General features: G+C 40.5%; 1 protein-coding gene across 1 annotated transcript in view; it reads right to left on the minus strand.

Annotated features, from left to right (window-relative positions):
- GALNT17 (polypeptide N-acetylgalactosaminyltransferase 17) overlaps positions 1-24,858 on the minus strand; it is a 507,568-nt gene that overhangs the window by 250,683 nt on the left and 232,027 nt on the right. The window contains exon 3 of the mRNA XM_001363002.4: positions 14,661-14,827. Coding sequence (XP_001363039.1) covers positions 14,661-14,827 — 167 coding nt within the window. The remainder of the gene's footprint in view (positions 1-14,660; positions 14,828-24,858) is intronic.

A 24,858-nucleotide genomic window follows, 5' to 3' on the forward strand; every position in this document is an offset into this window, starting at 1 on the left:
ATGGTCCTTCATTTTGAGGAGGACCAGTGATGGGATATCTTGATTGTGAAATCCATTTAAGTGAGGCAGAGTTGCACAAAGTCATCAGGCTTACTCTCTCTTCCAGAATCATCCAAGTCCAGTGGTAAGGAAAAGTCAGGACAACTGGTGATAGCCCAGGACCTAGTAGATGGCCTTGGTGTCTTCTATGTCTGACCAAACTCTAGAAGTTCATGGTTGTTGAAACAATTCTATTGCATTCACCCATTCTGCTGGGAAAACTCTTCACATGTTTAGGGTAGACGTTCCTTTAACTCAATGACAATTTTGAGTTCTGTTGGTTACCCTCAACTCATGACAACTCAGGTTACCATAACCAACTCAACTCAAACTCAACAACTCAACTCATGGTTATGGTAACCAACAGAACTCAAAATTGTCGTTGAGTTTAAGGGGAGAGTTGGGTGACAAGTGGACACCAAAGGTAGATGAGCAGCCCTGGAAAGGGCTTAGCAGCCCCCACACCAGATGTACTAGTCCTTCCTGAGCACTCCATACACCCCATACTCAAACAGGTATAAGCGATGGAGAGGAGGCCAGGTAAGTTTCAGCCCCAAGTCTTATGAAATAAAATGTTCATATATGGATAATGAGGCTTGTTTTCTGATGGGGAAACTGGGGGATGGTATATAGTTGAAGCCAAATGCCCAAAGTGGTTGAAAGTTGGCAGTGAGCAGAGAAAGAGAACTAGATGCTGGTTTTGGAGATTCCTCCTTTCCCACACTACCTCCCTCTCCCCACTCCCAATTCTGGGTTCCATCAACCTGAGTCTTTCTAGACAAAAATCCACTAAGATTTGTAACTCCTCTGGGGAGAAACAAACAAAAACTAAGATCATCTAAGAACCTCCAAGTAACACAATTGCAGACTCATTTGCAAGGGGGTTGGAGCTCTGATATTTCTATCTTTAAAAGCATCGATGGAGGAAATAAATCAACCATGTGCCAATGTTCCATCAATCCATCCCAAAGCATTTCTTTAGTGCCTCATGCTAAGCAATGAGGACACAGACAGTGGGACACCCCAGGACCTCTAGGAATTGACAGTTCATAGGGAAGGATGACATGAAAAGACAACGAAATAATGCAGACACATAAAGACAACGAAACAACACAGTGTGAATAGGGAGTGAAATAACGTAGGAGACAGAGACAGGTGTTTACAATTGCACAGGTTTTATTTCTCTTTTGTAGAATTAGATAGTCCTGTAGCTGGTATAACAGAGGAGATTGATGCCAAAAGCGGGGAAAGCCAAAGACTCAGTAAGGAAAAAAGTCAGAGAGGGGTGCTTATATAGGCAAAGTGTTTTAAACCAGCTCCATGGGAAGATTAGAAATGGCACAATGGGAAAAAAAGAGAGAAATGAGAAAGATTTGAGAGGGGGGAAATATTAGGATATCTATCAGCAGCCTATAAAGGAAAGTCATGCCTGTCTCTAGGTATTTTCTTTATTGGAATTATTGGTAATAACAATTATTAATTATAACGATGAATTATTTAGAATAGTGATGATTAGGTACATGACATAATGGATAGGGAATTTATCTTGATGTCCCACCTCTAGCCTCCTAACCAATTTTTTTTATTCCAGCTTCATAATCTTTTTTTTTTTAACTTTTAACTTCCATCTTAGAATTAATACGACGCATTGGTTCTAAGGCAGAAGAGTGATAAGGGCTAGGCAATTGGGGTTAAGTGACTTGCCCAGGGTTACATAGCTAGAAGTGTCTGAGGCCAGATTTGAACCCAGGACCTCCAGTCTCTAGGCCTGGCTTTCAATCCACTAAACCATCTAGCTGCCCCTTATCATGTTTTAATAAACACAAATAATTGCCCCTAACCTCAAGAAAATATTGCCTCAGGGAAGCTGCCTGAGAATTCAGACAATAGTGCGTTTCCTGAATAAGAGAGCTGCCCAAATCCTGACACTCTTTCCCCATTGGATGGACTCATTCTTCTTAAATGGACATGAGTGAAGGTCTGCAGGGCCCACATGAGATGTTGGTTCTCTCAAACCATCCGAGCGACTAATTCCTCCTAAGTGAAGCTAAGTGATGGAACATGACTGGGGGTCTACATGAGCTCTTTTTCATTATATTTATTATTTACAGTAATATTGATTCTCAATGCTCAATGACTAGCAGGCATTTTCTCTGCAATAATAAGTGCCAGAGCTATTAAGACAAAAAGCAAATAACAGGAAATCTTAGTGCTGCCTATTTCCTCTCTCCAATTTCTTTAAACTGTGAATCTGTCAGTCAGAGGTGCAATGCCAGCCTGCCCAAGGTGCTTTCTCGCAGGCTCTAGAGAGAGAAGTCCATCAGTTTGATAGTTGGTGCTCTTTGGGGAGTCCATAGTTAATCAGAGCACCAGGTTAGAGGAATCCCTTTATTCTTCTCACCAGCAGAATCAACCTCATACAAGGATGACTTAAAGAGCCTTGTGACACCATGAAGAGAACGCTGAATTTGGAATGAAATTCTGAGTTCAAATCCCAGCTCTGCCAGTGTGATGTTGGGTAAGTTATGAGCTCAGTGAACGTCAGTGCCCTGGGCTATAACATTAGTAGAAAGGGTTGTTTAGATAACTTCATAGACCCTTCTAGCTTTGATTCCATTATCTTCTCCAGGGTAGATTCAGAGACAGAGAAATATCCCTTCAAAATCAAGAGTATATCTTGATACTACCAAAGGACATTGTTTCTCATTTCCCCATCGCTTAAGGTTAACACAATGAAGGCCATTGTTTTAGGACAAAATGATGAAGGCAGCTAGGTGCCAGTGGATAAAGAGTCAGGCATGGAGATATGTATGGGAGGTCCTGGGTTCAAACCTGGTCTCAGATACTTCCTAGTTGTGTGACCCTGGACAGGCCACTTAACCCCCATTACCAAGTCCTTATCACTCTTCTGCCTTGGAACCAATACTTAAGACTGATAGAAGGTGAGGGTTAAACAACAACAACAACAACAATAACAACAACAACTTCAAATGGTAGTATTTTCCAGCTCTAGATAAAGGTGATGGGCACTGGATGCCAAATGGTATCTACAGTTACATGGTTAGTGAGTTGATTTATTTTGCTTGTTATTATTTGATACAAGAGAGAATTATATAGGGGTGGAAATGATTAGGAAGTCAAATGATTTCAACATAGAGGGAGGTCTCTAGTAGAATGCTACAGCACTCTGGTCTATAAAACATTTTATCGTTAGGTCTTGGCCCATACCAATCTCTGAAGTAAGGAAAGATGTGGTCCTTATAAGGGGGTTTATAAGACACAAAATAAATGAAAAGGATGGAGGTCATTATGTATCATGCAGCCCTAGAGGATTCAAGGATTCACATAAGGGAAGAGTCAGAGGCACCTCTATTAAGGGATTTTGCAAGTCAGTTGGGAGATGGAGAATCACACACTAATTTAGTACAATATTCTTATTTTATAGAGGAGAAAATCCCATATGTGCGTGAGTGAAAATGTAGCATCTAACCCAAACATTAAACCTTGATATGGTGTTACCAGGTTTCTAGTTGAACAACTCAATTCTCTTCACACCTTGATTAGCTGCTAATTATGTCTATGGTGCAATGACTGAAGAGATTTGTGAAAAGAGTCTTATACAGAAAGGGTAAGTGGAACTCAGATTTTTCACATACTATTGCCACTCTCACAGAATCTGCCCCAGATAACAATGAATTCTCAGCCTGCTTCATTCCATCCCCTCTTGGCTTCAGAAGGCAGATCAGAGAGCAAGGAAGCAAAGAGGCTTGATATTAGGGGAAATTCTCTCACCCTGAGAGCCACTCCAAAGCACAAGGGGCTGTTTTGGGAGAAAGGGGGCTTTCCCTTACCTCAAAAAGGGCTGGATGACCACAGGATAGATATGTTGCAGGAGGGATATTGGTTGAGATGGGGTTAGACTACCTGGATCATAATGTCACAGGATTTGGGATCTGAAAGAGATCTCATTAATTACTTAGAGCAGCCTGTACTTTGACATCCTTTTCACAATCTTGTCAAATATCCTTCAAGAGAGTAGTAATTTCTAGCTGCAGGAATAACTAAATGGTGCAGTGGATAAAGAGTGTGATTTAGAGTCAGGAAAATCTGAATTCAAATGCTACTTCAGACACTGACTAGCTATGTAACCCTGGGTAAATCAACTAATTGCTCTGTGATAAGTTTCCTCAGCTATAAAATAAGGATAATAGCAGTACCTACCTCCCAATGTTACTGTAAAGATAATATGAGATACATATGTAAAATGCTTTGAGGGGGGCAGTTAGATGGCTGAGTGGAGTATGGGCCAGTCCCAGAAATGAAAGGTCCTGAGTTCAAATCTGGCCTCAAATACTTTCTAGCTATGTGACTCTGGGCAAGTCACTTAATCCCCATTGCTTAGCTCTAACTGCTCATCTGACTTGGAACCAATAGACAATATTGATTCTAATATAAAATGGTAAGGGTTTTCTAAAAAGAATGTTTTGGAAACTTTAAATCTCTCTATAAATGTTAGCTCTTACTAGAGTTCCCCTCCAATTACCTTTCATAGATCTTGTATGTAATGATATTGTCATAGTATCATAGATCTTGACCTGGAAGGAGTTCAGGGGATGTCTAATCCAAATAGAATAAGTCTAGCCCAAACAATACCTACAAACACTTTAAGGATTCCCTCCCTACCCAGATTCCTCCATTCCAGATATCCACAGTCCTTCAATTGATCTTCATATAATGTATAAGGCAATTAGGTGGCTAGGTTAATAGAGTTCTAGATATGCAACCAGGATGACTTGAATTCAAATCCTGCCTCACTTAACACATTTTCTTTAAGTCAAATTAAAATTTTATACTGGAATACTTCCTCAGCCTTTTTAATCCTAGTGCCTTCTTTTTACTAATTATTTCCTACTCCTTTCTGATGTTCTGGTTCCAAATCCCTGCTCTGCCATTGTGACCTTGGGCAAGGTACAAGCTCATAGGACTTCAGTTTCCTGAACTGTAAAATGAAGGGAGGAGGATGATTAGATAACTTCAAAGGTTCTTCTCCTGTATATAGCTTGCCCATCTCCCTTGGTCCACTTGAACTCGAGAAGGAGAAATGAGTAGAAGTTTCATCAAAACAGATTTCTCCCAGGCCCTGAAAAAAATTCCTTAAGCATTCAAACTATCCCAAAAGAGAATTGACAGTCTTGAAAGGTGAAAGTTCACCGACATGGGAAAATTCTGTGCAGGACTACCTGTCAGGGAAAGTACCATTCAGAGGAAAGGGTCCTTGATGCCATCTCTGAGATTCTGTGACCTCTCTGCCAGGTTTTTGTAATGGAATGCCATTTCATCATGAGAAATGACAAACAAAATGATCACACACACACACACACACACACACACACACACACACACAAACCTGGAAAGACTTACATGAAGTGATGCAAAGTGAAGTGAGCAGAATCAGAAAAAAGTTGTACATGGTAATAATAATGTCTGATGATCAACTGTGAATGACTTTACTATCAACAAGGCAAAGATCCAGGACAACTTCAAGGGACTTATGATGAAAAAAAGCTATCCAGTGCCAAAGAAGGAACAGAATCCAAATGCAGATGGCATCAAGGTGGTGAATGTAGAGACAGGAAAGGTGCCCACTTTAACTGAATTACTATTTTTTTAAATCATAGAAATCATATCCATCTTAGTCTTTCTTATCAGTAAAGTCATTTATATTCCATTTTGTTGTCCATGAATTTTCATAATAACCCTAAGCCTGAAGCACTGGACTGACTGAAGGTAGACCTGGTCCAAATCAAATCATTCTTCCCCCACGACTCTCTTGAAAAGCACATTTTCTGTACCTGAACAAAAGGGGAAGGGAATACACACACACACACACACACACACACACACACACACACATAGTTTTCTCCAATATAATATGACCTCTGAGAGCTAGAAGAGTTTTTCTGTTGTCTTTGTATACCCAGAACCTGATACAATGCCTAACATCCCACCCACCTGGAAAGTGAGCTCCTTGAAAAAAGGGACTATCTAGTTATTTATTTTTAATTTGTTTATCGGAGCCTGTGCTTGCCACACAATAGTAGCAAGGGAGCAGAGTGGATAGAGAATTCTACATGGAGTCAGAAAAACTTAGATTCAAGTCGGACCTCAGACATTTACTTGCTATGTGACCTTGGAAAAAACATAATCCCTCTTATCTATAAAATGGCTATAATAATAGCACCTTCCTCATAGACTTATTGGGAAATTCAAATAAGAGAATATATTTAAAGCACTTTACAAGCACTGTAAAAATGCTATGTAGGAGCAGGTAGGTGATTCAGCGGATAAAGCACCAGGCCTGGAAATTGTAGGTCCTGAGTTGAAATCTAGCCTCAGGTACTTCCTAGCTGTGTGACCCTGGGCAAGTTATTTAACCTCTGTTGCCTAGCACTTACTTTGGAACTGATATTCAGTATTAATTCTAAGACAGAAGATAAGGGTGAATTTTTTTAAGTATATCTTCTTTGGGGATGTGTAAAGGGAGTTTCATCCCCCCTGGATTGTTGACCAGTTTTATCCCATTTTTTGCATGCTGGTGCTGTGTTCATGAACATAAATACAAGGGTGTGGGTGGACCCCACAAGTCTCTATGTCCCTGAATGTGGCAGGAGATGTGAACTGAGAATCCTACAAGATGAACTACACAGTTTAGAGTAGGAAAGAGACATTAAGTCTATGCTTATCTGCTTTCAAGTGATTATTAATAAACTTCGTGGAAAATAAAAAATTTGGAGATATTAATTTCAATCTAACAGGGAGCAGCTGGGTAGCTCAGTAGATTGAGAGCCAAGCCTAGAGACTAGGGTCAAATCTGGCCTCAGATGATTCCTAGCTGTATGACCCTGGGTAAGTCACTTATCCCCCATTGCCTAGCCTTACAGCTCTTCTGCTTTAGAACCAATACACAATCCTGAATCTAAGATGCAAGGTAAGGGTTATAATCTTTTTAAAATATATAAATGCTAATTATTACTAATAAATCCTTTTTCATTCATTCATTCATTCACTCATTGCTGATTGAGGGGCAAATTAACCAACGTCTTGGCCAAAAGGATCTATTTATTATTAATAAATGCTTTTTCATTCATTCATTTATTGATTGTTGATTGGAGGGGCAAATAAACTAAAGTCTTGGCCAAAAGGGTCCATGGGAAGGAAATGAATCTGGACAAACATTTCCTTGGTAAAGCATCTTGGCCCTTCCTTCCCCATCCTCCCTCTCTAAATGCCTCGATACCCTCGGAGAGTCTTGGCACATGTTCCCCATGGACTAGAGCAGCTCACAGGAGAAGGGCCACATGGAGTCGAGTGCTGGAGGCAGGTTACCTAAGCCGGTGGAGCTCAGTCTGTAGGATCACGGTGATTTGCCAGCATTCAGATGCATTCCAACACAGAGTTTGCTCTCCTGAAGAGCCTTTTATCAGACAGTTTTTATTGGTGACAGTATCAAAACAGGTATGGCTCCTTTTTATGAAGGCTCTTGGACACTCAGGGGGAAAGGCAGGCGATGCTTAAATGAACAAAACCCTATTGAGTCGTGGAGCAGCAAGATAGCAAGGTGTCCCTGGGCTACTTCACCCTGGGCCTCCAACAACCTAGGGAGAATGTTATCACCCAGAAACACAAACCTCCCGGTGACTCTGCAATTATCAACCACAGTGAAAGGCAAAGAAAGTGAGGGAGGGTGGAGGAGACAAGGAGGAAGAGGGGTCCTTTACAAGAGTCTTTTTAGAGCATATAACCTTCTGTTCAGGATAAAAGGTTTCCAAATGGCAATGTCTTGGCTTTCTGTCTTTGAATACTGCCACCTGAAACAAGGGGCTGCTCAGGGGAGGCTTCTCTAGGCTAAGCCATCAATCATTCACGTAAGTCACTCAACTAGCATTTATAAAGAGCCTATTGTGAAAAATTGTTTCTACATGTAATAGAAAAAAAATTTAAGAGCCTACTTTGGCCATAGTTGGGCAGTTTAGTGGATTGAGTACCAGGTCTAAAGACAAGCGGTCCTAGGCTCAAATCTAGCCTCAGACATTCATTAGCTGTGGGACCCTGAACAAGTCACTTAAACCCTACTACTTAGCCCTTACCACTCTTCTTCCTTAGAACCAATATACACCATTGATTCTAAGATGGAAAGTAAAAGTTATTAAAGAGAAGAAAGAAAGAGAAAGAGAGAAAGAGAGAGAAAGAGAGAGAGAGAGAGAGAGAGAGAAAGAGAGAGAGAGAGAAAGAGAGAGAGAGAGAGAGAGAGAGAGAGAGAGAGAGAGAGAGAGAGAGAGAGAGAGAGAGAGCATAGGTAATATGAAAGATAATCCTAGAGATATAACCCCCCAAGAATCAGAACATGATTTTTTTATTTAGAATATTTTTCATGGTTACATGATTCATTTTTTTCACTGCACCAGCAGATGACCAGCAGTTCCACTGGGTTATACATGTATCATTGTTCAAAACCTATTTCCATGTTATTCATATTTGCAGTAGAGTCATCTTTAAACATCAAAACATTAATCATATCCCCATTGAAGTACATGATGAATCATATGTTTTTCTTTTGTGTTTCTGCTCCCACAGTTCTTTCTCTGGATGTGGAGAACATTCTTTCTCCTAAATTCCTCTGGATTGTCCTGGGTATTTACATTGTGGCTAGTAGCAAAGTCACTTACATTTGATTGTGCTACAATGTATCTGTCTCTGTGTACAATGTTCTCCTGGTGCTGCTCCTTTCACTCTGCATCAGTTCCTGGTGGGTATCCCAGTTCACATGGAATTCCTCCACTTCTTTATTCCTTTCAGAATAATACTATTCCAGCACTATCAGATACCACAATTAGTTCAGCCATTCCCCAATCAAGGGACACCCCCTCATTTTCCAATTTTTTGCCACCACAAAGAGCGTAGCAATAAATATTTTTGTATAAGTATTTTTCCCTATCATCTCTTTGGGGTAAAAACCAAACAATGGTATGCCTGGATCAAAGGGCAAGCATTCTTTTAAAGCCCTTTGGGAATAAAACATGATGTTTTGAGATAAGTAGAGTCAGAAGCTACTTAATGAAATGCTGTAGAGTTAAGAATAGAAGGAAACTGTTTGGCACCACACTACCAGATTTCAGATTAAAAGACTGAATTTTAAATCATGGCTCTATTACTGGCTTTTTTGATGTTCATTTCCCAACACCAGACTTTTGCATTGGCAGACCCCTATTCCAGGAATAATCTCCATCTTCTTCTCTACCTCATGGCTCCCCCTGGCTTCCTTCACTTCCCATCTAAAACTCTACCTTCTACAGAAAACCTTTCCTGATTCCTCCCTAACTCTACTGCCTTCCATCCATTAATTATCTCCAATTTATCATAAATCTTATTTATCTATATCTTGTTTGTATCTATAGCTTATTTGTTCAAACTTTTTTTGTATGTTAACTACCCTATTAGATTGAGAGCTCCTTGAAGGCAGAAACTATTTGGGGGAGGTGGGGTTGGGTTAGGGTTTTTTTTTTATTTGTATCCTTAGTGTTTAGCACAATGCCTGACACATAGTAGGTAACTGATAAATGTTCATTGACTTATTGCACTCACAATAATGTGGAAAGATGATTGGCTCTGGAATTAAAGAACCTAGGTTCAGATCTGATCTCTTGACTTCTACTATTTGGGTAACATTGGGTTAATCCCATAATCTAGCTGTGCCTCAGTTTCCTCATACACAAAAAGAGGGAGTTGGCCTCTGAAGATCCCTTTCAACATTAATTGTTGTGATCCAACTCTAAACTAAGCAAAGATATTTTGTTCCTGCAGCATATTGAGAGATGGAAGATTTGAGGAGGAAAAACGGATAAAATGTTGTTTGGTATCAAGGCATAGCGGCAGATTGAAAGGCATGATCAGAGATGATTGGGACAAGAAACTCAACTGGGCAACTAAAGAAGATCAGGTCCCAGGAGGAGGCACTAGTAGGAGGTCTGAGGAGGGTGGGCAGGGAGGCTAGCAGCAAAAAGCTGGGATGGCACACAGAGTGTGGCACTTGGGTGGCCCTGGTCCTAATGTCAAAGGATGTGGTCAGTTGAATTCCTGGCTATCTCATTTGCTTTTCATATGACCCTGAAGAAATCACTTCTCCTCCATAAGCCCCAGTTTTCTCCTCTGTACAATGAGGATTGGGTGGATTAGAAGAACTCTGGGTTTCTTCCATCATGGATCTATGATTTCATAAACTTATTACTTATGTGACCTTTGGCCAGACCACTCTCTGGGTGTCAGGTTTCTATCTACAAAAATGAGGGGGTCTCTGTGGTCCTTTCCAGATCTCTGATCCTTTATTCCTTAGGAGGACTAGACCTAGAGGAACTGATGCACCCAAAAATAGATTAAACAAAGGGTATGTGGGAATAAGACAGTATTAAGGTTCCAGAATTTGTCAGGATAGGATGGGGAATAGTTCCTGTCTCAGAAGCCTGGGCACCCCAAGCTTAGGTATATTCACAATAGAGGAAAGGACCCAAAAGAAGAGAGAAAAGAGGCAACTAGGCAGACAGAGTTCTGGAACAGAAGTCAGAAAGACTCAAGTTCAAATCCTGCCTCAGATATTCACTCTGTGTCATCCTAAACAATTCTATGTCTCAGTTTCCTTAGCAATAAGATGGGTATATTAATAGCCCCCATCTTGCAGGGTTGTCATGAGGAGTAACGAGAGAGCCTGTATGGACTATGCAAATTCTAGCCATTATAGGAAGAGAGGAAATAAATTGAGGGGAAACAAGGGATATGGACATTTCATGAGCTGAGTAATCAGCCCCTTGAATGACTGGGTTCTGCCCATACTCTGATTAGTACATCACATATGCAAGCGGGGGCTGTAATCAATATTGATCAGGCAATTCCCCAGCAGCAGAGGGGAATGGGGGAAGACAGAGCCTGTCATCTTCTAGGCTGATGAAATATGGAAACACTCAACTTGGGTTTCCGAGGTGCTGGCTGCTGTTTCTGGTACAAGACAGTCAGCCTTTTTTTAATGGGATTGTTGGCACCTCCCCAGGCCCTTCCAAAGCCTTCTCCAGCCCCTGGAGCTAGGTTTAAGGGGGGAGGCTATCACCCTGAATGCAGAAATGAAGCAGGTTTAGCACCATTTTAATCCCATAGTTCCAAATAAGTTAGGGCTCATAAACTATAAAAAAAGCAATACACCCAGGCCTTCTTTTATGTCCTAGGCTGGGAGGGGGGTGTCTTTATCCAGGGGATATAGTAAAACTTTATGGGATACAAGCCAACACAATGAACATCTTTAATAGGAGCCAGCACGAGTGCTGCACAATACTGAGACTTTATCTACTGCCGTCCCTCCAAGGAGCTGAAAGAGGCTCCCTTACCGAGTTGGGAGATTTGCCTTTATTAAGCCCTCTTTCCTTACACCATTGAGCTAAAAAATGACTGCAGATCTGGTTCTTTACTGCCCAGCTATACAGGGAGGAGAATTTTGTTTTATACTCTATGTCAATTCAATTCAACAAACATCAATTGAACTTCTACAATGCATGTGGAATAGGACTGGGGTTGGGCAGACCTATGATCAGATTCCACTGCTGACCTTTATTAGCAAGGCCTGGCAGGCCTTTTAACTCATCTAGAATCCTCAACTTCTTTCAAAGCCTAGACCAAATGACATCTCACACAATCAAGTCATCACACATTGAGTACCAGGCACCAGAATACAAAGACAAAAAGAAAACAATCTCTGCCCTCAAAGAACTTATATTGTGTAGGTAAAGACAATATTATAAATACATACATGTCAAGAAAAAAAGAGAAAAGGAGAGAGAGAAAGAAGGAAAGAAAGAAAGAGAAAGGAGAGGGGGGAGGGAGGAAGGGAGGGAGGGAGAGAGGAAGGGAGGAAGGAAGGAAGGAAGGAAGGAAGGAAGGAAGGAAGGAAGGAAGGAAGGAAGGAAGGAAGGAAGGAAGGAAGGAAGGAAGGAAGGAAGGAAGGAAGGGAGGGAGGAAGGAAGGAAGGAAGGAAGGAAGGAAGGAAGGAAGGAAGGAAGGAAGGAAGGAAGGAAGGAAGGAAGGAAGGAAGGAAGGAAGGAAGGAAATAAAGAAGGAAGGAAATAAAGAAGGAAGGAAGGAAGGAAGGAAGGAAGGAAGGAAGGAAGGAAGGAAGGAAGGAAGGAAGGGAGGCAGGAAAAAGGGAGGCAGGAAAAAGGGAGGAAGGAAGGAAGGAAGGAAGGAAGGAAGGAAGGAAGGAAGGAAGGAAGGAAGGAAGGAAGGAAGGAAGGAAGGAAGGAAGGAAGGAAGGAAGGAAGGAAGGAAGGAAGGAAGGAAGGAAGGGAGGCAGGAAAAAGGGAGGCAGGAAAAAGGGAGGAAGGAAGGAAGGAAGGAAGGAAGGAAGGAAGGAAGGAAGGAAGGAAGGAAGGAAGGAAGGAAGGAAGGGAGGAAGGGAGGGAAGAAAAGGAATATAATTTGATTTCAAGTAGAGGAAACACTTGCAACTACAGGGGAATCTGGAAAATCTAATGTATACACTTTTTAATATACATCCTATATAAATTCACATATATATCATAGGTATCATATATGCATATATCTATATGTTGCTTTCCCCAATAGAATATAAATTTCCTTAGGATGAGAACTGTTCAGTTTTTGTCTATTCTCTGGCTAAGTTTTAGAAGGGTCAAGATCCAGTGGGTTTCCATCTTCACCAATGATACCACAAATCTAAGATATATGTTCCAGTCACTTGGATACAAAGAAAATATCTATAATACAGTCTCTGGTCTCAAGGAAATTTCAATCACTGGCAAAATGATATACATAATAAACAACTAAAATGCACGTTATAAAAGAATTGAATGCCTTGAAGTAGTCAAAGAGAAATGTAAAGACTCAGGGTTTATTTCTTCCTGGGAATCTAGGAAGGTGCATTGGAGGAGGTCTGGGCTCTGGAGAAAGTAAAGGACATTAAACAGTGGAGATGGTAAGAAAGCCTCAGTGACAAGCATGGTGGATGGCCTTTATGAAGGCCAAGACTTGAGAGAACAGAATGAAATTGGAGAAATGTTATAAAGGGAAAAGCATCAAATAAGCTCACTGTTCATAAGCTGATAAAGAGAATTGGAGGGGACCTCAGCAACTGCCTAAGCCCACCTCTTCATCTTACAAACTTCAAGGTAAGCCCCAGGGGCAAGTGAGTCACCTAAGAGACAGAACCAGGATTTTAATCCATCATCTGACCCCAAATGCAGAGGTTGAGTAAGTCACAATGTTTAACATCAAAGAAGAGGAAAGAAGTAAAGCAACAGATTTTGAGAGTGGTTGAATCTGGGGAGAGTTGCTCATTCTTTTTTTTTTGGTGGGGGATACTGGAAGAATGGAAAAATGTATATCATTTTGTCAATGATCAAACTTTCCTTGAGACCAGAGACTATATTATAGATATTTTCTTTGTATCCAAGTGACTGGAACATATATCTTAGATTTGTGGTATCATTGATGAAGACGGAAACCCACTGGATCTTGACCCTTCTAAAATCAAGCAGGTTAGTTAGATAATAGACAAAAGCTAAAATAAAAAAGGTGGTTAAGTTAAATGTTTAGAAAAGGAGAGAGCTGGGCACATTTGCGAGCAAAAAAGAGACAGTAGAAAAAAGCTGCCAAAGATGAGACAGAAAGAATGATAAGTAGATCCAGATCTTAGAGAAGATAAGAGACGAAAGGATCAAGATGGAATGGTTAGCCATGGTGAGTACAGGGGCCATCTCATCCTCACAGACTAAAGGAAGGAGGCATGAGATGAGACAAGGCTCACACAGGTTGTTGTTGTTGTTGTTTAAATTTTCTTATTTCTCCTTTTTTTATTTAGAAAATTGTTCCATGGTTCCATGATTCATGATTCTCCCCCTTTTCTCCCCTCCCAAAGCCAACAAGCAGTTCAACTGGGTTATACATGTATCATTATTGTTCAAAACCCATTTTCATGTTATTCCTATTTGCAGTAGAGTCACACAGGTTTTGAGGGGAGTCAGATGAGAACTAAGGGAACTCATACCAAATGGCTTCAGTCTGCTCCATGAAGTAGCAGGGGATGTCCTCTGGTAAGAGAGGGGGTCAGGGTGGAATTGGGGGTTTGAAAAGGTTCTTTTTAATAGCCTTTAGTAACAAGTGCAAATATGATAATTTACTGAGACCTGCTCTTGGGCTCTTGGAAGATGAAAATGAGGCGGAAATTCAAATTCTCAACTTCATCTATTTCAGTTGGCAGGGAAAGAGGAAATTAATCTCAATATGTAACCCAGAATCCTCTTCCTAAAAGTCAGGAGGGACTTAGGGGAATACAAAAGTAGTGATTACCTCCATGGAAATGCCTCACACTCCACAGGCATCATCCAGAGAGAGGAAGAGAAAAACAATGGCAAAGAAGTCATAGATATGCATACATATACACACAGTATACATGTCTGCATATGGGGCTCATGGAAAAGGAGAGTGCTTTTAATACCCTGCAGACATCCCACACTTTCCTCCTTCCTCACCGGAGAATGTGGTCTCGCTTCCCCAGCATCACTCACCTTCATCACTGTTGTCATCCACCAGGATAATCTCCTTCAGGAGATGCGCCGGTGTGTGATTGACGGCACTGTGGACAGACCGTAGGATCACCGACAGGGCCTCGTTCACAAAGATAAATATGATGGAGATCTGGGGCAGATCCTTGGAGTATTTCAGCTCCTTACACCTGGCAGGAAAAGACCAAAGCAAGAGTTAAAAAAAGCCAACTGAGCCACCAGAAGAATCCTGGCCAAACCAACAAAGGATGCAAAGCATTAGGCTCTCTCGATCAATCAATGAGGACTCATGAAGCCCCTGGTAAACCACGCAAGTCATGAGTATTTCTTAAGCACCTGCTCTGTGCCAGGCATTGTGCTAAGTGCTGGAGATACAAAGACAAAACAAAAACCAGAGTCTGCTTTCAGAGAACTTGCATTCTACCCAGGAGAGACAACATAGAAACACATTTATCACAACCACTTCAGCTACAGTTTGCACCTGGGATACAAATACAGAAAATGAAACACTTCCTATTGTTGACTAACAGGGGCTCAGCAGTATTGTGGATAGAATGCTTCACCCAGAGTCTGGAAAATCGAAGTTCAAATTCTCCCTCAGAAATTTGAGCAGCTGGGTGACAAGGAGCAAGACATTTAAACTCTCTCAGCCTCGGTTTCCTCAACTATAAAATGCGCATGCTAATAGCACCGACCTCACAAGATATTTGTAAAGATAAAATGAAGCAAGACTTATATATTCTATATATTATTGTAGCTAATGTTATTGTTATAATATTATATATTATTATTATAGAATATAATAGAATATAGAATATAAGGCAAATTGCAAATTTAAAGTAATATATTATGTTAACTATTACAACATTAGCTACTATTGAGGCGATTATGGTCCATGGAGAGGTGACACAGAAATATGTAAGTATATAAAAATATATATTTGAAAAAAATTCAAGTAGGATACCATGGGAAAAAAACTGGCTCTGGAGTCAGAGAACCTAGGTTCAAATCTTGCCTTTGATCCATATTACTTAATTGACCTTGTGCAAGTTACTTAGTCTCTCTGAGTCTCAGTTTCCCCATCTGCAAAATAAAAGGATTTTGTGAAATAGGGAGCCACTGAAATCCTTTCTATCTCTGATCTTGTGGAAATCTGTCTCTCTGCAAAAGTTGTGGGAATAGCTATAAGAAAAGATAAGCAAAATGATTTCAGAAAAGGTTGGGAAGATCTGCATGAAACTGATGCAGAGTGAAATAAGCAGAACCAGGAGAACTTTGTGCACAGTAACTGCAATATTGTGGAATGATCAAATGCGATAGACTCAGCCACTCTCAGAAATGCAATGATCTAGGACAATTCTGAAAGACTTCTGATGAGGACTGCTATCCACCTGCAGAGAAAAAAACTCTTGGAGTCAGATGGATGTGGCTCAAAGCATATTATCTTTCACATCAGTGTATTTATGGTTTTATTTGGGGGTTTTGTATGAGTGTGCTCCTATGACAATGTCCAATATGGTAGTGTGTTTTGCATAATAATACAAGTATGGCCCTAATCAAATTGCTTACGATTTCTGAGTGGGGGAAGGGAAATAAGGGAGGGAGAAGGTTTGAATCTTAGAATTTTGGAAAACGTATGTTGAAAATTATTATTACATGTAACTGGGAAAATAAAATATCTTTGAATTAAAAAAAGAATTGTGGGAATGAACTGAAAGTGAGTGTGGATTAGGAAACACACATAGCACCCCAAAACTTATAGACCAGAAATCCAAGGAGGAAAATCTGATTTCATGAATTCATTTTAGTCATTCATTATTCAGGGAATTCATGGTCAGTTTGCACTTCCTTGAGAAACAGACCCCTTTACTGAATTCCCACCTACAAGTGAACTCTGAAATGTCCTCTCTGAAAGAGTCCTCTTTCTCTTGTAAGTCTCTGAGTCAGTTTTTTAAAGTGTACACTATCAAAACTGAAGCTCTTTGGCAAGTAAGATGCTGAAATCTTGCATTTTTAGACCAAAGCTTTGAAAACTGGAGCATTGGATGGGGGTTTGCATGAGAATGTGGTCAGGCACTAGATAGAAGGATTAGCTCAGTTCCTGTACCTCAAGTTCCTCTACTGGAAGATGGGTACCACTCCTCGTAATGCCTCTGCTTTTAATTCTCCAACCAAATCTTTCTTAACGTTTATATCTCCTGTGGGCTTACCCCAACCCAGTTTGATGGGGAAAACCCCAGACCATGAGGGTCTTATTACTCTTTCTAATCTAGTTCACTTTGCTACACCAGAGTGCAGATTTATTTCCTGGTCCATGTGAATCTCTGGACATCTCTTCAGCAGTCTGAAACTATACTTCAACATCATTACCCCCAAACCAGCTTCTCTGATGACTTCCCTCTCTGGGAATTGGTATCATCAATCTTCTAGTCATCCGTTCTCAAGTTTCCTCCCTCTCACATGCCCTATGTCTGCCATCAGTCACCCAATCCTGCACATTCTTCCTTCAGAATCTCCCTCATCTCTCCCTTTCCTTTTGTATGGCTTCTTTCAAAGTTTAATCCCTCTTACCACGTCATGCCAAAATTACAATTACTTCCTTTAAAAAAAGCCCTTCTTTTCTCTCTGAGGACTGATACCAAGTATCAGTTCCAAGACAGAAGAGAATTAAGGGTCAGGCAATTGGGGTTAAGTGACTTACCCAAGCTCACTCAGCTAGGAAGTAGGAAAAAAAATAAAATAATCGACCGAATTTGAACCCAGGACTTCCTTTCTCCAGGCCTGGCTCTCTATCCACTGAGCTACTTAGCTGCCCCTCTATATTTTATTTTACAGGCAATAAGGAACTTTTAAAGCTGCTTGAGTGGAGGAGACTGCTTAAATTCCTAATCAATGTGGCAGCTCCATGAAAGATGGACAGGAGACAGGAGAAAATGGATACAGGGAAAGCAATTAGGAAGCTACTCAATCATCCAAGGGAGAGATGCTAAGTCAAGGCTAGAGACACTGAATTTAGGACTCCTCCCACTGCATATTTGCTCTGCCCATCCTGACTCTGTGAGGGCCAGTGGCTCTAAGGAAAAAGAAATAGGGTTTGCCACCTCCCTGATTCTCTCTCTACCAATTGGTATCCTAGGGCTGTAAGGCTGGAGACCTTCTTTTCCTTTAGAGCATCCTCTCGGGGGAGGGGGGAGGTACCTAGTTAGGTACCAGATCCCAGGGACTGGGGAATCCTCCATCCAGGCAGCATCTCAGAAGATTCTTTAAATCTTTCTTTTTTAATTTCTTTTATTTTACATTTCGTCGACACCAAGTAAGAAACTCGGGGAAGAAATAAATTGGAATGGAAATGCAGGGCCATCCACTTTTAACAAATACTTTTTCCCCAGGTGTGAAATTGCAAAGTATATTGGAGAACCCATTTGAGAGCAAAATAGAAAGTGAGCAAGGAAGCAAGAGAGAAGGAGAAATATGGCTGTTTTTTATGCTGAATATCTGGGGTGATGTCAGGCCATATTAATCATGCCGGCAATTTTCAGAAGAAAATAAAGTTTTGTTACAATATACATTTGTGTCTCCTGGAAGAGCCCGTCCGGGGATCCATTGATCATTCCGTCTTATTCTTAGCATTCGGCTGTAAATCCACTCCTGCAGGCTGCTGGAGGGACAAGAATGGTTACTGACTGGGCTCTTTGCTGTGAGAAGGGATCATTTCATTTCCTATGTAGCAAAGGCAGGGAGCAAGGCTGTCCTGATGTCATAGGGAACTCCCTCAGGGCCCACAGGACCTAAGAAAGGGGCCAGTCCCCTGTTGCTTCTCCTTCACTCCTTTCATACAGAATTCCCCAATTCTCGCTCCCTCCCAGTCCTGGATCATATTTGATCCCATTGGGAATTCTGTTGGTCATTTAGCAATGGTGATAGGGGCTGAGCCTGTGATTTCACTGGTTTAGAGAATTCCCATTTGAGAAGTCTCCTCTACCAATGAAGATTAACACCTTGTCAACTGGAAGACTGAGGAGTTAAGTGACTTGCCTAAGGTAACACATTCAGACTGTATTAGAGACGGGACTTAAGCTCAGGTCTTTCTGACTTAGAGATGAGCCCCCTATACAATAATGCTTCCTCTCTTGACAGACTAAAAAGAGAAATAAAGAAGTTCTTGGATTTGAGATGATGGTGATGATGATAAAGAGGATGAAGCCGCAGCCACCCACCCCTCAGCTTCTTAGCAGAGGCGTGAGACTACGTCTCTGCATATAAAGTTAATTTTGACATATGAGTTACTTTTTCCAAACGATTTACCCTGTTATTTATTTTTTGTTATAAAGGATGGCTCTCTAGGAGGCAAAGAGAAGAGAGGAGGGCCATTCTGGGAAAGACAGATGATGTAAAAATGAAAAATACCCAATAAAATGTTATTTTTTAAAATGCTAATGCCATATATCCCTTACTTGGGTCTGGGGGTAGGAAGGAGTAAATACTGACTAAATACCTGCTATATTCCAAGCAATCTGCTAAGTGCTTTATACTTCTGATCTCATTTGTTAGGCTCTTTTATTCTTGCCCCCAAAGTCAAGCTGGAAGCTCTCTTCCATGGGGCCTGCAAGATAAAGTTCTATTTTCTTTTGCTCTTTAGCCCTTGGCACAGCCAAGTCTGCTGTCCATGGAAGGGGGAAAGGAGTTTCTTGAGGAAACTGAGTCCCCTGGGTCTTGAATGCACCTGAAATCACCTAATAATTCCATACACATCAGTCCAAAGCAGAATCATGGACCCTAAACCCTAGGAGGGATCTATCCACAGCCAGGAACCCCTTCTAGGTTTTATCATTTAGATAAAGATTAGAGTTTAGGAGGGATGAGACTGGAACTGAGAGGATCATATTTGGTTCTTAAGTTGCTGTCTCCCTTTGGTTTCATTCAAGAAATATTTATTAAGTGCTTATAGCATTCTATGCCAAGAGAGATGGTATGAAAAAAAGATTATTGGATTTTGCTTTCTTGGACTCAGAGGGCAGAATTTGGGTGAAAGTAGAAAAGAGGGGGGCAGGTAGATGGCTTAATGAATTGAGAGCCAGACAAGGTCCTGCATTCAAATCCGGCCTCAGATTCTTCCTAGCCGTGTAACCCTAGGCAAGTCACTTAACCCCCATTGTCTAGCCCTTAGCACTCTTTTGCTTTAGAACAAATATTGATTCTATTCTACTTGATTTTAAAATGAAATGTAAGGGTTTAAAAAAGAAAATAGAAGAGACATATAAAGAAAAATTGCCATCAAAGAATTAAGTGGTTCTCCTTGAGAAATAGTAGGTTGGCATGCGGTGGAAAGAGCATTGGCCCTTGGTCAGAGGCTCTGGGATCAAGTTCTACCTGTGTGATCTTGGGCAAGTCACTTCACCTCCATAAGAATGAGAGATTTGGACTAACTGGTCCCTAAGGTCCCTTCTAATTCGAGACAAGCTAAAGAGAAGGACAAGCAAGATAGAAAAAGGGCTTCACTTTGTGACATGTGGAGATCAATTGCAGGCACTGGGGACCTTGAGTCTGGTGAAGCCTCAAGGGGAAAAATGAGAGATGTCTTTAAGGACTGAAGAATTGCTATTGGAAGAGGGATTAGATTTGTTTCAACTGGAACCAGAGAGACCCTCTCCATAAGCAAAAGGTAGAAAAAAGTTAAGTTTAAGATTAATATGAACTTCCTAACAATGAGAGCTTTCTGAAGATGGAATGAGCTATCAAAAGAAGTGGTCACTGATTTTACTGGGCTATACATACCTGTGAGCAAGGATTTGTTTTTCATTTTTGCAAGGATAGGGGGGTTTCAGTGAGAGAGAGAGAGTTGGGGAAATTGATTATAAATGCATGAAAAATATTAAAAGAGATACATTTAAAAAAAACTAGAATTGGATCTCAGACTAAATTACAAAGTAGTAATCATCAAAGCAATCTGGTCCTGGCTAAGAAATAGAGTAATAGAGTGGAGGATCAGTGGGACAGACTATGTAGACAATACCTAGTCATAAATGACCATGGTAATTTAGTATTTGGTAAACCCAAAGATCCAAGCTATTGGGAAAAGACATCACTATTTGACAAAAACTGCTGGGAAAACTGGAAAATGATATGGTAGACATTGGGTATAGACCAACATCTTATATTAAATACCAAGATAAAGTCAAATTGAGTGTGTGATTTAGACATAAAAGGTCTTTTGCATAAGCAAAATAGAGGTGCATGGAATTGTTTACCTGTCAGATCTATGGATAAGGATAGAATTTATGACCAAACAAAAGATAGCATTATGCCATGTAAAATTTTGATTATATTAAATTAAAAAGGTTTGACACAAATAAAACCAATGCAACCAACATTAGAAGGAAAGTAAAAATCTAGGGGGAAATGTTAATAACAAGTATCTCTGATAAAGTCTTCATTTCTCAAATATATAGAAAACAGAATCAAATTAACAAAAATACAAGTCATTCCCCAACGGATAAGTGGTCAAATGAACAAATGATATGAACAGGCAGTTTCAGTTGAAGAAATCAGGGCTATCTAAAGTCACATAAAAATGCTCTAAATCACTATTGATTAAAAATGCACATTAAAACAACTCTGAGGTATTACCTCATATCTATCAGATTGGCTAATATTACATGAAAGGAAAATAACAAATGTTGGCAGGGGCCTGAGGAAATTGGAACAGTAATGCACTGTTGGTGGAGTTGTGAATTGGTCCAACCATTCTGGAGAGCAATTTGGAACTATGTTCAAGCACTTTAAAACTGTGCATACTCACTGACCCAACAATATGACTAATAGGTCTGTTTCTCAAAAATATCAAAGAAAAGGGGGAAAGACAAAAGGCTTAAATTGAGGGGATGTCCACAATTTGAGGAATGTCTGAACAAGTTGTGAACAAATTTCAGGGAAAAAAAAAACTAGAAAGATTTACATGAACTGATGAAAAATGAAGTGAGCAGAACCAGGAGAGCATGGAACAGAATAACAGCAATATTTTCCCATGATCAACTATGAATGACTTAGCTCTTCTCAGCAATATAATGATCCAAGAAAATCCCCAAGGACTCAATTTGAAAAAATGTCATCTGCCTCAAGAGAAAGAACTGATGGAGTCTATCTGCAGATTGAAACATGCTATAATTCACTTTCTTTCTTCATTTTTGTTGTTATTGTTTGAGTTCTCTTTGACAAAATGACTAATATGAAAAAATGTCATACATTATGGCACATGGAAAATATATATTGGATTGTTTGCCATCTCAGGGAGGGAGCAATGAGGGAAGAAGGGAGAGAATTTCACCACATTTTTTAAAAAGAATGTTAAAAATCATTGTGACATGTTATTGGGGGAAAAGATAAAATACTAAAATTTTTTAAAAGATCACTATACTGTTTCTCTGTAAAATACAGGGATTATGGCAGACAATATTTGACATCTAGCCTCCACCCTCCCCTTTTTCTCCTTCTGTTCCTCCCATACCCATTTTCCAGGCCCCCTCACCATTCTATCATCATATGCTTCTATCCTAGGGCATGTGATAAATTCACATAGAATCAATCTTTCAGAAAAGATTTATCAAGTGACTGATGTGCACCAGGCACACTAGGGATACAAAGACAAATAAGAAACAGTCCCTAACATCAAGAGGTTTGCCTTCTATCAGTCAGCATTCATTAAGGACCTGAAAAATGGGTGCTGGAGCTTACATTTTACTGGGGAATATAGTATGTGCATAGATAAATAAACAATCAAAAAACATTTATTAAGCACCTACTATGTGCCAGGTACTATTTAAGTACTAGGGTTATAAGGATATAAGCAAAGTGGTCTCTACCTTCATAGAACTTCCAGTTTATACACAGAGAAAATGGATTTGTGTATACCTTTAAAGAAAAATATTAGATGTGAGATAATTTTCGAAGGGAAACCAGAAGCATCTGGAAGGATCAGGAAAGGTTTCTCCATGAAAGTAGCACATGGGGAAATATCAGTGCAAAGACATAGAAATGATAAATGTCTTTATGAGGAACAGTAAGAAGGCCAGTTTGATGAAACTGTAGAAGAGGTAGAGTCAAGAGGAGCGTGGAAGGCTGGAAAAGTAAAGTGGGGGCAGGAGGTGGAGGGCTTTAAATGCCAAACCTAAGAGCTGGTACTTGATTTCAGAAGTCATAAGAAATCAGAGGATTGGAGAGATCTGAACAGATCTACACTTTAGGAAAATCATGTTGGCAGCTGAAAGGAGGACGATTCATCTAATGATGAATGACAACGGATGGGGCAGTCTCCAGGGAGTCTTTACGTGAACTATATCGTTTAATTCTCTGAATAGCCCTGGAAGAGAGACAAGGAGCATTATCCTCATTCTCATTTTACCAATTACACCTTAATCCAAAACGGGAAGAGTGAATGATGGCTTTTTACCTTCCTCAAATCAACATGTAAGAAGAGAGAGAAACAGAGACAAGCACAGGGATAGAGACAGACAGACAGATAGATAGATAGATAGATAGATAGATAGATAGATAGATAGACAGATAGATAGATAGACAGACAGACAGACAGAAAACAGACAGACAGAGATGGATGGATGGGTGGATAGATAGACAGAATGGAGAGATGGATGGACAAACAGATTAACAGATAGATATATAGATATAGATAGATAGATAGATAGATAGATAGATAGATAGATAGATAGACAGACAGACAGACAGACAACAGACAGACAGAGATGGATGTATGGATGGATAGATAGAATGGAGAGCTGGATGGACAAACAGATTAACAGATAGATAGATAGATAGATAGATAGATAGATAGATAGATAGATAGATAGATAGATGATAGACACACAGACAGAGAGATAGAGACAGAAAGAAAAAGACAGAAAGAGAGAGAGAAACAGACAAAGACAGACAGGACCCAGATAGAGACACAGAGAGAGAGAGAGACAGAGGCAAAGACAAGGACAGATAGAGGGAAAAGAGAGAGGGAAGGAGGGAGGGAAGAAGGATGAGAGGGAGGATGGGGGGAGAGATGAGAGAGAGGAGGAAGAGGGAGAAAGAGGGAAAGAAAGAGAAGGGGGAGAGGGAGAAGGGGAGAAGAGGAAGAGAGGAAGATATGGAGAGACAAAAGGGAATGAGGGAGGGATGGAGAAGGCAGTGCAGTTCTGTGTTAAGAACACTGATTCTGGTATAGGAGAAGACCTGCCTTCAAATACTGTCTCTGACAATAAGTGTCTCTATAACACCAGTCAATGCCTCCGCTTCTTTATCTGTAAAATGGGAGGAAGAGTGCACTAGCCAGTCTTTAAGTTTTCTAGAATCTCTAGACCTCTGATTAGGAAGTTTCTTTCATGGATTCCTCCATGCCTCAGAGGCTTCTGGGAAAGCATGTAATCGAGTGCATCCATCTAAGGTTATATACAAGGGTGCAAGTATCATGCAGGTGACACTCTCCCTGATTCAGGGATGAAATCCAGACTTCTCCACTTGTCATTGAAAGCTTTCCCCAGCCTGACTCCAGTCTGTGTTTCTAGACTGAATTCCTATTATGTGTCCTTAATCGCTCTGGGGTCCAGTCCAACTGGCTTGCTTGCTTTTCCTCAAACCCAACATTCCATCACCCACATCTATGTCTTGGCCCAAACTGTCCCTCTCACCTGTAGTGCTGTCCTTTGCCTCTTAGGACCTCTCTCTTCAAGGCTAAGCTTAAAGGCTACCTCCTTCAGGAGACTTTCCTAATCTTCCTCTGCCCCCCCACCCTGCCCCTCATAGGAATGACTACATGTACCCCTATATCTACCCCAAATTCCCAGGTCCAATTTTTAAAAATTATTTTGATTTCTCTGTTTCCAAGTTTCTCCCTTGTGGAATGTAAATTTCTTGAAGGCAGGGATTTTCTTTGTGCCCCCCCCAGGACTTCCACAGCCCCTGGCACATACTAGGTGATTAATAAATGCTTGTTGATTGACTGAATATTTACCTGTGTACCTACCCTATTCCTCAGTAGAATATGAACTCCCTGAGGACAGTTTACCATTTCTTCTTGTTTTTTAAGCCCTTACCTTCTACCCTTGTATTAATTATGAGATGGAATAGGGGCAAGGGCTAGGCAATTGGGGTTAAGTAGCTTGCCCAGGGTCATAGCTGGAGAAAGTTTTTTGTTTTGTTTTAG

This window comes from Monodelphis domestica, chromosome 2 (genome assembly GCF_027887165.1).
Source record: "Monodelphis domestica isolate mMonDom1 chromosome 2, mMonDom1.pri, whole genome shotgun sequence".
NCBI classification, from domain to species: Eukaryota; Metazoa; Chordata; class Mammalia; order Didelphimorphia; family Didelphidae; genus Monodelphis; species Monodelphis domestica.